Raw genomic sequence first — 14,277 nt, 5'->3', positions numbered from 1 at the left:
AAAGGCATTTAGATCCCTTGACATACAGGGAATTCTCCCTCAAGATCCGGAACACTGTCTGAATATGTTCCACATGAGAATCCCAATCCTTGGAGAAGATCAAAATATCATCCAGATAATCAAAAATTTATCGACAAAATCTCAGAAAATATCGTTCATGAAGCACTGGAAGACAGAAGGGGCATTAGTGAGCCCAAAAGGCATCACCAGGTACTCAAAATGTCCCTCCGGAGTATTAAACGCCGTCTTCCATTCATCCCCATGCTTAATGCGAATAAGATTATACGCCCCCCTGAGGTCAAGCTTGGTAAACCAGCAAGCACCTTTAACTCTGGAGAATAGATCAGAAATCAGGGGTAACGGATACTGATATTTAACAGTAATTTTGTTGAGGGCACGATAATCAATACAAGGTCTTAATGATCCATCCTTTTTGGCTACAAAAAAAAAACCGGCACCCAAGGGTGACGAGGATGGTCTAATATGACCCTTCTCCAACACCTCCTTAATATAGGATCGAATAGCCTCGTGCTCGGGTACAGATAAATTGAAGAGCCGACCCTTGGGAAATTTACACCCCGGGCTCAGTTCAATTGCACAGTCATAACTCCTATGAGGAGGCAGACGCAGACTCATTCTCACTAATTACATCATAAAAGTCCGCCAAATAATCAGGAACATCATGCGACTGAGGAGAGTTGGAAAACACCGGAGCCTCACTAAAGGCACACCGACAACCCCAACTCACCACAGACACAGATTTCCAATCCAAAACTGGATTATGAATCTGTAACCAGGGAAACCCCAGAACAACAGTATCATGCAGATTATGCAACACCAGAAATCTGCAATTTTCTTGATGGTCTGGGGTGACCCGCATTACCACCTGGGTCCAAAACTGGGGTTTATTTTTAGCCAAAGGAGTAGCATCAATTCCCCTCAAAGGGATAGGCATCTGCAGAGGTGTCATCGGAAATCCACAACGTTTAGCAAAATCCAAGTCCATTAGGTTTAGGGCTGCTCCCGAATCCACAAACGCCTTGGCGGAAAATGTGGACAGGGAGCAGATCGGAGTAATAGCCAGAAGAAACTTAGGTTGAACACCCCCAACAGAAAACGTGTGTGCAAAGCGTTTCTCTCGTTTGGGACAGACAAATAATATGCGAGGCATCTCCACAGAAAAAACAACTTATTACGCCTTCTGAACTCCTGACGCTGCTCTCTGGAAAAAACTATCACATTGCATAGGTTCAGACATTTGTTCAACAGGTGGCAACACCTCTCGTGCAGCTTTGCGTTCGTGCAAACGCCGATCAACCTGAATGGCTAATGACATAGAATCGTCAAGACCAGAGGGAACAGGAAATCCCACCATAGTATCTTTTACGGCTTCTGACAACCCCTTCCGAAAGAGCGCAGCCAAGGCATTATCATTCCAGGTAGTAAGTACTGCCCACTTTTGGAATTTTTGACAGTACAATTCTGCAGAATCACGACCCTGGCTCAATGCCAGCAGGGTCTTTTCAGCCTGATCAATGGCACTAGGTTCGTCATACAACAACCCCAAAGCTTGAAAGAATGCGTTCACATTAGTCAGAATAGGATCATCTGGTTTCAAAGAAAACGCCCAATCCTGGGGATCGCCACGCAGCAAAGAGATGACAATTTTAACCTGCTGCGCGGAGCTCCCTGACGAGTTAGGCTTCAAGGCAAAAAATAATTTACAACTTTTTGAAATTCAAAAATTTAGACCGATCCCCAAAAAATGCATCAGGTGTAGGAATCTTTGGTTCAGCAGCATGTGAATGAGCAAGGTAGGCGGAAATTCCCCGCACTTCCGCAGCGAGCTGCTCCACACGATCAGACAATTGCTTTATCTCCATTGGGAGAAAAAAAAAATTCCCCCTACGGCCTCAGATATAGAGGAAAAAATATACACACCCTTTTTTTTTTCCAGTTCTTTCCTGCTTTTGAGTACCCTAGGATCTGTGGTATGGCTGGTGATTCTGTTATGAATGAGTCACCGTAGGAGGCAAAAACAGAAATACTAGCTATGTCCAGAAAACCAGAGAAGTTGTCAGCTATCGGATTGCAGACCCCTGAACCTAACAACAACAACTAGCAGTAGCCGTGGGGAGTTCCTACGGTGCCCTAGACCCCTCGATCACAGCCGGAGAACTACATAGCCTAAAGACAGAAAGGGAAATCTTAACTGCCCCAGAGCAGACCCCAAAGCAATAGGTAGCCGCCAACATATAATGACGGTGAAGCAAGATGAAAAGACACACAGATAGAAAGATAGGCTGAGAAAATGATGGGGCCCAAGCTAACTAAATAGGACAGAATAGAAAAGCTGCTGTCTGCAATCCGCCAAAACCCTCTCAAAACAAGAGCCAACAGACTGATAGGGAAAAAAAGCCCTGAAGACGCTAGGCTTCAAAAAGACTATCAGTACTCAGGTATTTTCTGAAGAAAGAGCAAAAAGGAATTCAGCTCACCCAGCAGGGGAAGGCAGAAATCCAGAAAAACAAGGCAAAACAAAACCAAAACACAAATGCAAAAAGAAGAGCAGAAAACTTAGCTTTTGAGGAGCAGGAATCAGACTGGTCTCCTAGAATCCCTCACAGAAATCACCCGCAAGGCAGAAGGGCGTCGGCTGCCTTATATCCAGTCAGCAATTCCAGTCACCCAGTCATCATCATTCTGCTCAGGTGCTTTGTAATCAGCCTCACTACCTTCCTTCACCAGAAGAGGGAGTTCATCAGACCTCAATGGTGAAGGGAAAATGAACACAACAGTACATCCTCTGGACTGGAAGCAAGCTGGATCTTTTCCTTGGAGGACACCTGCAGGGACTGCACGGTTTTGGTAAGTGCAGGCATCCCTTTGGTCAACTCCTGGACCTGAAGACTCAGCTCCTCAGTTGGATCTTTATCCAGAGTCTGTGCATCAGCCTCTACAGGGATGGAAGGAAAAGATGTTGCTTCCTGATGGTAGGTGATCGCTGGGCGCCTAGGGTGCGCTGGACGGCTGTCCGTTAATTCCTGCAGTACCCGAATAGCCCTGTCTTTAAAATCAGCAAAGTCCAGATCAGTGTTTTGCAGGATTATGATACGCAACTGTCCCCTGTGGGTACTGGATAGGAGTCCTTCAATGAACTGCTCCTTTAACATCTTATCCTCCTTCACACTGTCAGGATCAACTTGCTTAACTGCTCGCAGCGCCTCCTGCAGGTTGAGAGCATAGTCCCTTATACTGTCCTGCGCCTTCTGTTTACAGCCAAAGAATCACATCTTGATTTCAGCTGCAGGGCGGGTGTCAAAGGTGCTTCTCAGCTTGACCAGGATCTTTGCAAAAGTCTCTTTATCTGTGTCCTGCCAGGCTTTCACTTCTCTCTGCGCTGCACCCGTTAGCTGTCCAATCAGGGTATTCACTTTCTGGCTTTTAGACAAACTGCACAGTCTCTCTTTAAATTCACTCAGGGTATGCAACTCACCCGAGTACTGCGGTAGCCAGGCCGCTCCCGGTATGTAGGGCATGGACAGCGGCATTATGGAGACCGCTGCGGCGGGCACTCCTCCTTGCGGTGCTGCGGGTTGGCAATGGCTCCTGCCACTGCATTGCCGTCTGGCGCGGACATCCTCTTCCCCCCCTAGTTAACTTTAGCCAGGGCCGGGGGTTGTGTGAGCTCACCGGCGGCCGCTTCGCAGGCCCGACGCTCCGGGCTGTAGGCCTCAGCTCCTGCTCCTCCTCCTCTTGCGCGCTGTCCTCTCTTCCCGCACGGCACTTCACTTCTTCGCGCTCTGTGGCAGGCTCCGCCCACGAAGGCCTGGCCCTTCCCACGCGCGCCAAGCAGTGCGGCAATGGCGGCAATTGGCGCCAATTTTCACACACAGTCTATGGCACACAGGACCCGGGGGTACCTGGCTCTGTAATCCTGTTCATGACGCCAAGTTGGGTCGCCCTCCCAGGGCTGTGGGGTACTCGGTACCGGGCCGGTGTCAGGGGAATGTGTCACAGCAGCGGTGACCCGGTCCGTGGCCTTGGGCGCCCAAGTAATGGGGGAATGTAGTTAATGAAATGGAATAGTTTGTGGCGCCACCTGTGGTACTCAGCAAGGGAGGTATTAAGCTGGCGCTGCATGCAGATCCGCTGGGACTGATGGTAGGGTGCAGCAAGGATGTAAAAGCTCCCCACAGGTGAAGCTATAGTCCCAGGGCAGTGTAGAGGTGGTTGGCACGGGGATGTCGCAGTGCCGTAAGGGTAGGAAGCAGACAAGACACAGCGGGATGCAATTTCTGTACCTTTACTTGATAACTGCAGTCCATGGTCCTGATTACAGATGGTAACGGAGCAGGCTAGCCTGGAAGCAACTCAGGGATTCTCTCTCAGCAGATGGGCTGTGCAGTCTCCTTACTAGCGCTTGTTTGAATGAAGTACTCCTAGTACAGAGTTACACTGAAGTTCCTCCTGTCAGATGTTCTCAAGAACCTTACTTGCACGGCAGGCAGCTGTAGCCTATCTCGGGGGCTCCTTTCTCCGGAGTCCCGGCTCTCTATCCAAGCTACTGTTGTGCCCTCAAGTCTTAGATGGGAGTAGGACATTTACAGCCTCCTACTGCTCTGGTATCTGTTGCAGGACCGTTAGTATCCGTACAACCGTGGAGACCAGGCTCCAGTTCATGCGCTCACTGTGAGGGAGCTCTCCTTTCCCAGCTCAACCTCCAGCTTCTCTCTACACGTCTGCACACTTCACTCTCCGCAGACTAACTAACTACTCCCTCCTCTTGGCCCTCAGAGATTACTCTTCCCCTTAATCCCGGTTCAGAGTTCCCCCTGCTGGCCTGGAGTGGAACTGTGTTGCATGTATGGATTGACTGCGAGAGAGACCCATCATTGGCTCCAAGCCTGGCATTACCCTCCCCTGGAGGAAGGCAAAGCCACTGTGGCGGTCATACTCCTGGGGGCACCACAAATGCAACAATTCAGAAGAAATTGCAAATTGACTATTCTTGTTCTGTGTAATTTGCTGGGTGCCAAATTCTTTTAAAAAGGACTATATGTTTAACAGTTAAAAGATATAGGATATATCCCATGATATAGGAGTCAGTGCAAGGTAACAGGATTCTCTGCTGTGTTTTTTCATTCTCCGTAAATATGCATTTATTTTCTTCACAGAGTAAGCGGACAAGAACTCTAGAGTCACCTATTGACCCTTGCCACATGACTTAGGATAAAAAGCCAAACTTGACATTCATGAAAAACAAACACTCCAAAACAGCTCTACAAATGTACATTAGTGTCTGATTTGGCTTTTTAACTCAAGTCATGTGGCAAGGGTCAATATACACTTTTAGGTTGGCAAGCCCAAATAGATGGCACTAGAATTCCCATTGTCTTCCTCTCTGAATACTCTTAGCATCTTTAACCCCTTAACGACCGCCGATACGCCTTTTAACGGCGGTAATTAAGGGTACTTAAACCACAGCGCCGTTAATTCACGGCGCTGTGATTTAAGTGAATAGCGCCCCCCAGTGTCGGATTTTCTCCGGGGTCTCGGCTGCCAGGGGTAGCCGAGACCCCAGAGAACATGAATCGGTCGGTTTTTACCGACCCCCGCTTTTGCGATCGCCGTTATTAACCCTATAACGGCGACCGCAAAAAAAAAAAAAGCCGCGATTTTACATTAAATTTCTCTTTCCTCTGATGTGATCGCACATCAGAGGATAGAGAAATAGGGTCCCCGGTACCTCTCCCTTGTCCTCCGTCCCCTCCCGGTGGTGCCGCGCCCGCCGGCGTCATCCGATGGGCGCCGCCATCTTGAAAATGGCGGGCGCATGCGCAGTGCGCCCGCCGGGAATCTGCTGGCTCCGGCTGGCAGATTCCATTCATTATTTTGATCACTATGATAAACGATCATAGTGATCAAAATAATAAAAATAGTACATAACCCCCCCGTTTATCACCCCCTTATATAGGCACACATAATGAAATAAAAAAAAAAATTTTTTTTTTCAGTTTTCCATAAGGGCTAGGGTTGGGTTAGGCTAGGGTTGGGTTAGGCTAGGGTTGGGTTAGGCTAGGGTTGGGTTAGGCTAGGGTTAGGGTTAGGCTAGGGTTAGGCTAGGGTTAGGGTTAGGCTAGGGTTAGGGTTAGGCTAGGGTTAGGGTTAGGCTAGGGTTAGGGTTAGGCTAGGGTTAGGGTTAAGGGTTGGGCTAGGGTTAAGGGTTAGGGTTGGGCTAGGGTAGGGTTGGGCTAGGGTTAGGGCGAACTAGGATTAGGGTTGGGATTAGGGTTAGGGGTGTGTTGGGGTTAGGGTTGGAGCAAGAATTGAGGGGTTTCCACTATTTACCAACTTTGGGGGTCTAAAAATTGGGGTCTAAAAAATCACTTTTGTGTTAATAAAAGACTTTTTATTTTCACGGCTCTGCGTTTATAAACTTCTGTGACGCGCTTGGGGGTTCAAAGTGCTCACCACACATCTAGATAAGTTCCTTAGGGGGTCTAATTTCCAAAATGGGGTCACTTGTGGGGGGTTTCCACTGTTTAGGCCCATCAGGGGCTCTGCAAACGCAACATGATGCCCGCAGACCATTCCATCAAAGTCTGCATTCCAAAATGGCGCTCCTTCCCTTCCGAGCTCTCCCATGCGCCCAAACAGTGGTTCCCCCCCACATATGGGGTATCGGCGTACTCAGGACAAATCGCATAATAACTGTGGGAGTATGATTTCTCCTGTTACCCTTGTAAAAATAAAAATTTGGGCGCGAAAAGATCATTTTTGTGGAAAAAAAATGGATTTCTTATTTTCACGGCTCTACGTTATAAACTTCTGTGAAGCACTTGAAGGTTCAAAGTGCTCACCACACATCTAGATAAGCTCCTTCATGGGTCTAGTTTCCAAAATGGAGTCACTTGTTGGGAGTTTCCACTGTTTAGGCCCATCAGGGACTCTGCAAACGCAACATGATGCCCGCAGACCATTCCATCAAAGTCTGCATTCCAAAATGGCACTCCTTCCCTTCCGAGCTCTCCCATGCGCCCAAACAGTGGTTCCTCCCCACATATGGGGTATCAGCGTACTCAGGACAAATCGCATAATAACTGTGGGGGTATGATTTCTCCTGTTACCCTTGTAAAAATAAAAATTTGGGGGCGAAAAGATCATTTTTGTGGAAAAAAAAATGGATTTCTTATTTTCACGGCTCTACGTTATAAACTTCTGTGAAGCACTTGAAGGTTCAAAGTGCTCACCACACATCTAGATAAGTTCCTTAATGGGTCTAGTTTCCAAAATGGGGTCACTTGTTGGAGTTTTCCACTGTTTAGGCACATTAAGGGCTCTCCGAACGCAACATGGCATCCGATCTTAATTCCAGCCAATTCTGCGTTGAAAAAGTCAAACGGTGCTCCATCCCTTGCGAGCTCTGCCGTGTCCTGAAAAAGGGGTTTACCCCCACATATGGGGTATCGGCGTATTCAGGAGAAATTGTACAACAAATTTTGTGGTTGATTTTCTCTTTTAACACTTGTGAAAATAAAAAAAATTGGTTCTGAAGTAATTTTTTTCCAAAAAAAAGTTAAATGTTAATTTTTTCCATCCACATTGCTTTCGTTCCTGTGAAGCACTTAAAGGGTTAATAAACTTCTTGAATGTGGTTTTGAGCACCTTGAGGGGTCTAGTTTTTAGAATGGTGCCACTTTTGGGTATTTTCTGTCATGTACACCCCTCAAAATGACTTTAAATATGATGTGGTCCCTAAAAAAAATGGCTTTGTAAATTTTGTTGTAAAAATGAGATATCGCTGGTCAACTTTTAACCCTTATAACTTCCTAACAAAAAAAAATTTTGCTTCCAAAATTGTGCTGATGTAAAGTAGACATGTGGGAAATGTTATTTATTAAGAAATTTATGTGACACATCTCTCTGATTTAAGGGCATAAAAATTTAAAGTTTTAAAATTGCAAAATTTTAAAAAATTTTGCCATATTTCTGTTTTTTTCATAAACACAAGACTTATCGAAGAAATTTTACCACTAACATGAAGTACAATATGTCACGAAAAAACAATCTCAGAATCAGCAGGATCCATTAAAGCGTTCCAGAGTTATAACCTCATAAAGGGACAGTGGTCAGAATTGTAAAAATTGGCCTGGTCATTAAGCTGCAAACTGGCTCTGTCGCTAAGAGGTTAAATCCCAGATGAGCATTGCATCTAATATATAAAGCTCAAAGTGTGTATGTATGTATGTGTGTGTGTGTATGTCCGGGATAGGACCCCGAGAGCGTCCTAAGCTATGTTGTGAGGCGAAATTTTAACCCCGCGCGTTCCAATTCACCAAACAATTTTGCCCCTATCTACATACTGGGGGAAAAGTGTGTGCGCGTCAAGCCCCGCTCCTCATTGTGATGTTACAATGCCCTAATTTGCATACTGGGGAAGCAGTGTGTGCGCGCCAAGCCCCGCCCCTCATTATGATGTCACAATGGTTGCCATGGCGACGCTGATGTCATCAAAGGTTGCAAGCCCCGCCGCCGCTCATTATGATGTCATAATGGTTGACTAAGAGATGGAGGATGTGTGATGAGTATATGGGCACTGGACTATGGGATGGAGGATATGTATGATGGGTATATGGGAACGGCACTATGGGATGGAGGATATGTGATGGGTATATGGGCACTGGACTATGGGATGGAGGATATGTATGACGGGTATATGGGCACGGGACTATGGGATGGCGGATATGTATATGGGTACGGGACTATGGGATGGAAGACGTGTGATGGGTATATGGGCACTGGACTATGGAATAGAGGATATGTTTGACGGGTATATGGGCACGGGACTATGGGATGGTGGATATGTATATGGGCACGGGATTATGGGATGGAGGATGTGATGGGTATACGGGCACTGGACTATGGGATGGAGGATATGTATGACGGGTATATGGGCACGGGACTATGAGATGGCGAATATGTATGATGGGTATATGGGCACTCGACTATGGGATGGAGGATATGTATGATGGGTATATGGGCACGGGACTATGAGATGAAGGATGTGTGATGGGTATATGGGCACTCGACTATGGGATGGCGAATATGTATGATGGGTATATGGGCATGGGACTATGGGATGGAGAATATGTATGATGGTTATATGGGCATGGGACTATGGGATGGAGAATATGTATGATGGGTATATGGGCATGGGACTATGGTATGGAGGATGTGTGATGGGTATATGGGCAATCCACTTTGGGATGGAGGATATGTATAATGGGTATATGGGCACGGGCCTATGGGATCGTGGATATGTATGATGGGTATATGGGCACGGGACTATGGGATGGAGGATAATTATAATTTTCTATAACTAACCACAGTTAGTTACTATGCCCGGGCAGCGCCGGGCTCTTCAGCTAGTTACCTATAAGTCTCTTTACGACAGCTTGGCACTCTCCGCAAGGAGAACCATTCCTTTTTAGACCTTTATTCTCTGTATCCTGTGTGACCCCTCAGACCCTACACTGATGTATATGTTTTGCCTGGAGAGCTTTTTTATACTGATAAGTCTGTGTAACTTATGGTCAGACAGTTTCTCTGCTAAGTTCCAGGTAAGTCGCACAATTTCTGCTCCTTAAAGGTCCTTTTTGTTTTACAGGATTTTGAAGAAGGCAGTTTCTTGCTGTTAAAGTGTGATGTAGTTCATCTGACACCACATGAAATAATCATTACTAAGAATGGGGAGAGCACAGCAATGTTCTTATTTAACATGTTTCAGCCTTTCTTGGAAGGCTACCAGGTATGTTTACTAAATTGTACAATATTGTTTTTTTCATTTTTACTATACATCAGAACTTAACATGCATAGAAGACAGATACAGTATAGTTTTTACCCTACTAATTATTTGGTATATGTCTATTTTAGTGGTTTAAATTACCATATTTATATTTTTTTATTATTTTCTGTTGCAATGGGCAGCGCGGTGGCTCAGTGGATAGTATTGCAGTGCCTGAGTCCTGGGTTCGAATCCCACCAAGGACAACATCTGCTAGGAGTTTGTATGTTCTCCCCGTGTTTGCTTGGGTTTCCTCCGTGTACTTCGGTTTCCTCCTACATTCCAAAAAGACATACTGATAGGGATTTTAGATTGTGAACCCCATCGGGGACAGTGATAATGTGTGCAAACTGTAAAGCGCTGTGGGATATGTTAGCGCTATATAAAAATAATGATTATTATTATTGCAAAAACATGAAAAACTTTAATACAGGTGCTTCTCTCATAATTAGAATATAATCAAAAAGTTAATTGTACTTCAATACAAAAAATGAAACTCATGTATTTTATAGAGACATCACAGAGTGATCTATTTCAAATGTTTATTTTTGTTAATGTTGATGATTATGGCTTACAGCCAGTGAAAACCTGAAAGTCATTATCTCAATAAATTAGAATAATTAACAAAAATCACGTGCAAATACTTCCAAAGCGTTTAAAGGAAACCTGTCACCTCGTTTTGCCGCTATAAGATGCGGCCACCGCCTTTTGGGGCTTATCTACAGCATTCTGTAATGCTGAAGACAAGCCCCCGATCTAACCTGAAAGATAAGAAAAAGTTTTATTATACTCACCTGGGGGCAGTCTGGTCCAATGGGTGTTGCGGGTCCGGCACCTCCCATCTTCATGTGATGTCCTCTTGCTTGCTTTGTGTCACGCTTCTGCGCAGGCGTACTTCTCTGCCCTGTTGAAGGCAGAGCAAAGTACTGCAGTGCGCAGGCACTGGGCCTCTCTGACCTTTCCCGCGGCCTGCTCACTGCAGTACTTTGCTCTGCCCTCAACAGGGTAGATCAGTATGCCTGCACAGGAGCACAACACGAAACAAGCAGGATGATGACATCACATGAAGATGGGAGGCGCCGGACTTGCGACACCCATCGGATCGGACCGCCCCCCCAGGTGAGTATAATAAAACTTGTTTTTCTTATTTTGCAGGTCGTATTGGGGGCTTAGCTACTGCATTATAGAATGCTGTAGATAAGCCCTGAAAGGCACTGGCCGCATCTTATAGTGGCAAAACGAGGTGACAGGTTCCCTTTAACCCCTTCAAGACCCAGCCTATTTTGACCTGGCCATTTTTTGAAAATCTGACCAGTGTCCCTTTATGAGGTAATAACTCAGGAACGCATCCTAGCGATTCTGAGATTGTTTTTTCGTGACATATTGAAAATGTCGCAATTTTCAAATTTTGAATTTTTATTCTGTTAAACCAGAGAGTTATGTGACACAAAATAGTTAATAAATAGCATTTCCCACATGTCTACTTTACATCAGCACAATTTGAGAAACAAAATTTTTATTGTTAGGAAGTTATAAGGGTTGAAAGTTGACCAGCGATTTCTCATTTACAACAAAATTTACAAAACCATTTTTTTTGGAACCATCTCACATTTGAAGTCCCTTTGAGGGGTCTATATGGCAGAAAAAAACAAAAGTGACACCATTCTAAAAACTGCACCCCTCAAGCTACTCAAAACTACATTCAAGATTATTAACCCTTCAGGTGCTTCACAGGGACTAAAGCAACATGGAAGGAAAAAATATACATTTTAATTTTTCCAACAAAAATTTTCTTTTAGCATCAATTTTTTCATTTTTACATGGGTAAAAGGATAAAGTGGATCCTAAAATTTGTTGCGCAATTTCTCCTGAGTACCATGATACCTCATTTGTGGTCATAAACCACTGTTTGGGCACACGGCAGGGCTCAGAAGGGAATGAGCTCCATTTGACTTTTTGAATGGAAAATATGCTGGAATATTTAGCGGTTGCCATGTCGCATTTGGAGAGTCCCTGTGTGCCTAAACATTGGAGCTCCCCCACAAGTGACCCCATTTTGGAAACTAGACCCTCCAAGGAACTTATCTAGATGCATAGTGAGTACTTTGAACCCCCAGGTGCTTCACAAATTGATCCATAAAAAAAAAAAAAAAGTACTTTTTTTTTCATAAAAAAGAGAAATTGGACTCCAAAAGTTGTCCAGTTTGTCCTGAGTACGCTGGTACCTCATATGTGGGGGGGGGGGAACCACTGTTTGGGTGCACGGCAGGGCTCAGAAGGGAAGGAGCTTTGAATGGAAAATTAGCTCCAATCGTTAGCGGACACCGTGTCGTGTTTGGAGAGCCCCTGTGTGCCTAAACTTTGGAGCTCCCCCACAAGTGACCCCATTTTGGAAACTAGACCCCCTAAGGAACTTATCTAGATGCATATTGCGCACTTTGGACCGCCAAGTGCTTCACCGAAGTTTATAACGCAGAGCCATGATAATAAAAAAAATTTTTTCCTCAAAAAAATGATTTTTTAGCCAGCTAATTTTTATTTTCACAATGGTAACAGTAGAAATTGGACCCCCAAAGTTGTTGTCCAGGTTCTCCGGAGTACGCTGGCACCCCATATATGGGGGGGGACCACTGTTTGGGCACACGTCGGGGCTCGGAAGAGAAGTAGTGACGTTTTGAAATGCTGACTTGATGGAATGGTCTGCGGGCGTCATGTTACGTTTGCAGAGCCCCTGATGCACCTAATCAGTGGAAACCCCCCACAAGTGACCCCATTTTGGAAACTAGACCATCCAAGGAACTAATCTAGATGTGTGTTGAGCACTTTGAACCCCCAAGTTCTTCACAGAAGTTTATAAAGCAGACCTGTGAAAATATAAAATCATTTTTTTTCCACAAATTATTTTAGCCCCCAATTTTTTTTTTTCCCAAGGGTAACAGTAGAAATTAGACCCAGAAAGTTGTTGTGCAATTTTTCCTGAGTACGCTGATACCACATATGTGGGGTAAACCACTGTTTGGGCACACGTTGGGGCTCGGAATGGAGGGAGCACTGTGACTTTTTTAAACGCAAAATTGGTTGGAATAAATGGTGGCAATCAAAAGCAACATAAGCCAGCTCACCACACTTCCACCGCAGACCTCGGAACTCCGTCTGGACTGACGTGAGACAAGTAGGAGAGAGCAATTAGTTCCAGCTGCGTGTAAAATTCTTTCTTTATTTCTTCAATAAAAATACATAAATCTTCATAATGTGTGCCCCAACATGGACAACGGCAACGCGTTTCGATCTAAAAGATCTTTGTCAAAGCCATAAAGACACATAGGTCATGTCTACTTTATATAATACATGTAGTCCAATGGCATTCACAGAATACAATCATGTGACAATCTATAAAACTACAAATCACAAATTTAAATATAAAGATTAAAACATATTGTGAAAAGACAATATTTCACTCTTTAACAGTAATGAAGCATTAGGTCATTTCTTTTATTCAGACCTTGCGGAGATCGAGTATTAAGGTGGTAAATCCAAAAAGCCTCTCTTGTTAAGAGAAGTCGCTTGGAGTCTCCACCACGGAAAGGAATTTTAACCTGTTCTATTCCCTGCACTCTGAAGCCAGAGATATTGCGGGCATGATGTGTAATGAAGTGCTGGGATACAGCTGACAAATTGCGATTTAAATTATTCATGTTGTAAATGTCAGATAAATGTTCCCTAATGCGCACCTTCATTTTTCTAGAGGTGCAACCTATATATGACAATTTACATATTGTGCAATCTATTTTATATATTATATTGGTAGAATTGCAATTTATGAATTGTTTTATATTGTAATACACTGTCTCCCCAGCATTAGAAAAATTCTTAGTGACATTTGCATATCTACATGTCTTGCAATTAGTTGTTCCGCACCTAAAAAAACCCTTATATGTCAACCATGTTTTATCTGATTTTTTTATTATTACTATTGTCAGAGAATAAATTTGGCGATAGTTTATCACCCAGTGTGGGAGCTCTCCTCGATACTATATTTATACCCGGCGCCAAAATTTCTGCTAATTTGGTGTCCTCATATAGAATAGGTAAATATTTGTTTATGATTTTTTTAATATGAGAAAATTGTCGACTAAACTGAAAACAAATATACGGTTTTTTACCTATACTAGACTCATTCATGTTTCTGCTAGTAGAAATCATATCCGTTCGATTTTTGCTTTCTATTATCTTTCGTGCTCAATTTAAGGACCAGTTCGGATACATACGATTTTTTAGTTTTTTATGTGCCAATTCACCATTCAAATTGCTTTCTTCACTACAATTGCGTTTAACCCTCGTATATTCCCCCACCGGTATTGCTTTGAGAGTATGCTTATCATGTCCACTAGTCGCATGAAGGATAGTGTTCCCACTATAGGGTTTATGA

General features: G+C 44.3%; 1 protein-coding gene across 5 annotated transcripts in view; it reads left to right on the top strand.

Annotated features, from left to right (window-relative positions):
• The window catches only part of GNPAT (glyceronephosphate O-acyltransferase), a 447,736-nt gene that overhangs the window by 358,998 nt on the left and 74,461 nt on the right, over positions 1–14,277 (top strand). For 3 of the 5 annotated variants that reach the window (XM_073551868.1, XM_073551869.1, XM_073551866.1), the window contains one exon: positions 9,671–9,811. The exons of the other annotated variants lie outside the window; for them this stretch is intronic. In XM_073551868.1, coding sequence (XP_073407969.1) covers positions 9,671–9,811 — 141 coding nt within the window. The remainder of the gene's footprint in view (positions 1–9,670; positions 9,812–14,277) is intronic. 5 annotated transcript variants of the gene reach the window in all.

This window comes from Dendrobates tinctorius, unplaced genomic scaffold (genome assembly GCF_039654945.1).
Source record: "Dendrobates tinctorius isolate UK_male_01 unplaced genomic scaffold, ASM3965494v1 ptg000181l, whole genome shotgun sequence".
Lineage (NCBI taxonomy): Eukaryota > Metazoa > Chordata > Amphibia > Anura > Dendrobatidae > Dendrobates > Dendrobates tinctorius.
This window is presented reverse-complemented; position numbering and strand designations above follow the sequence as displayed.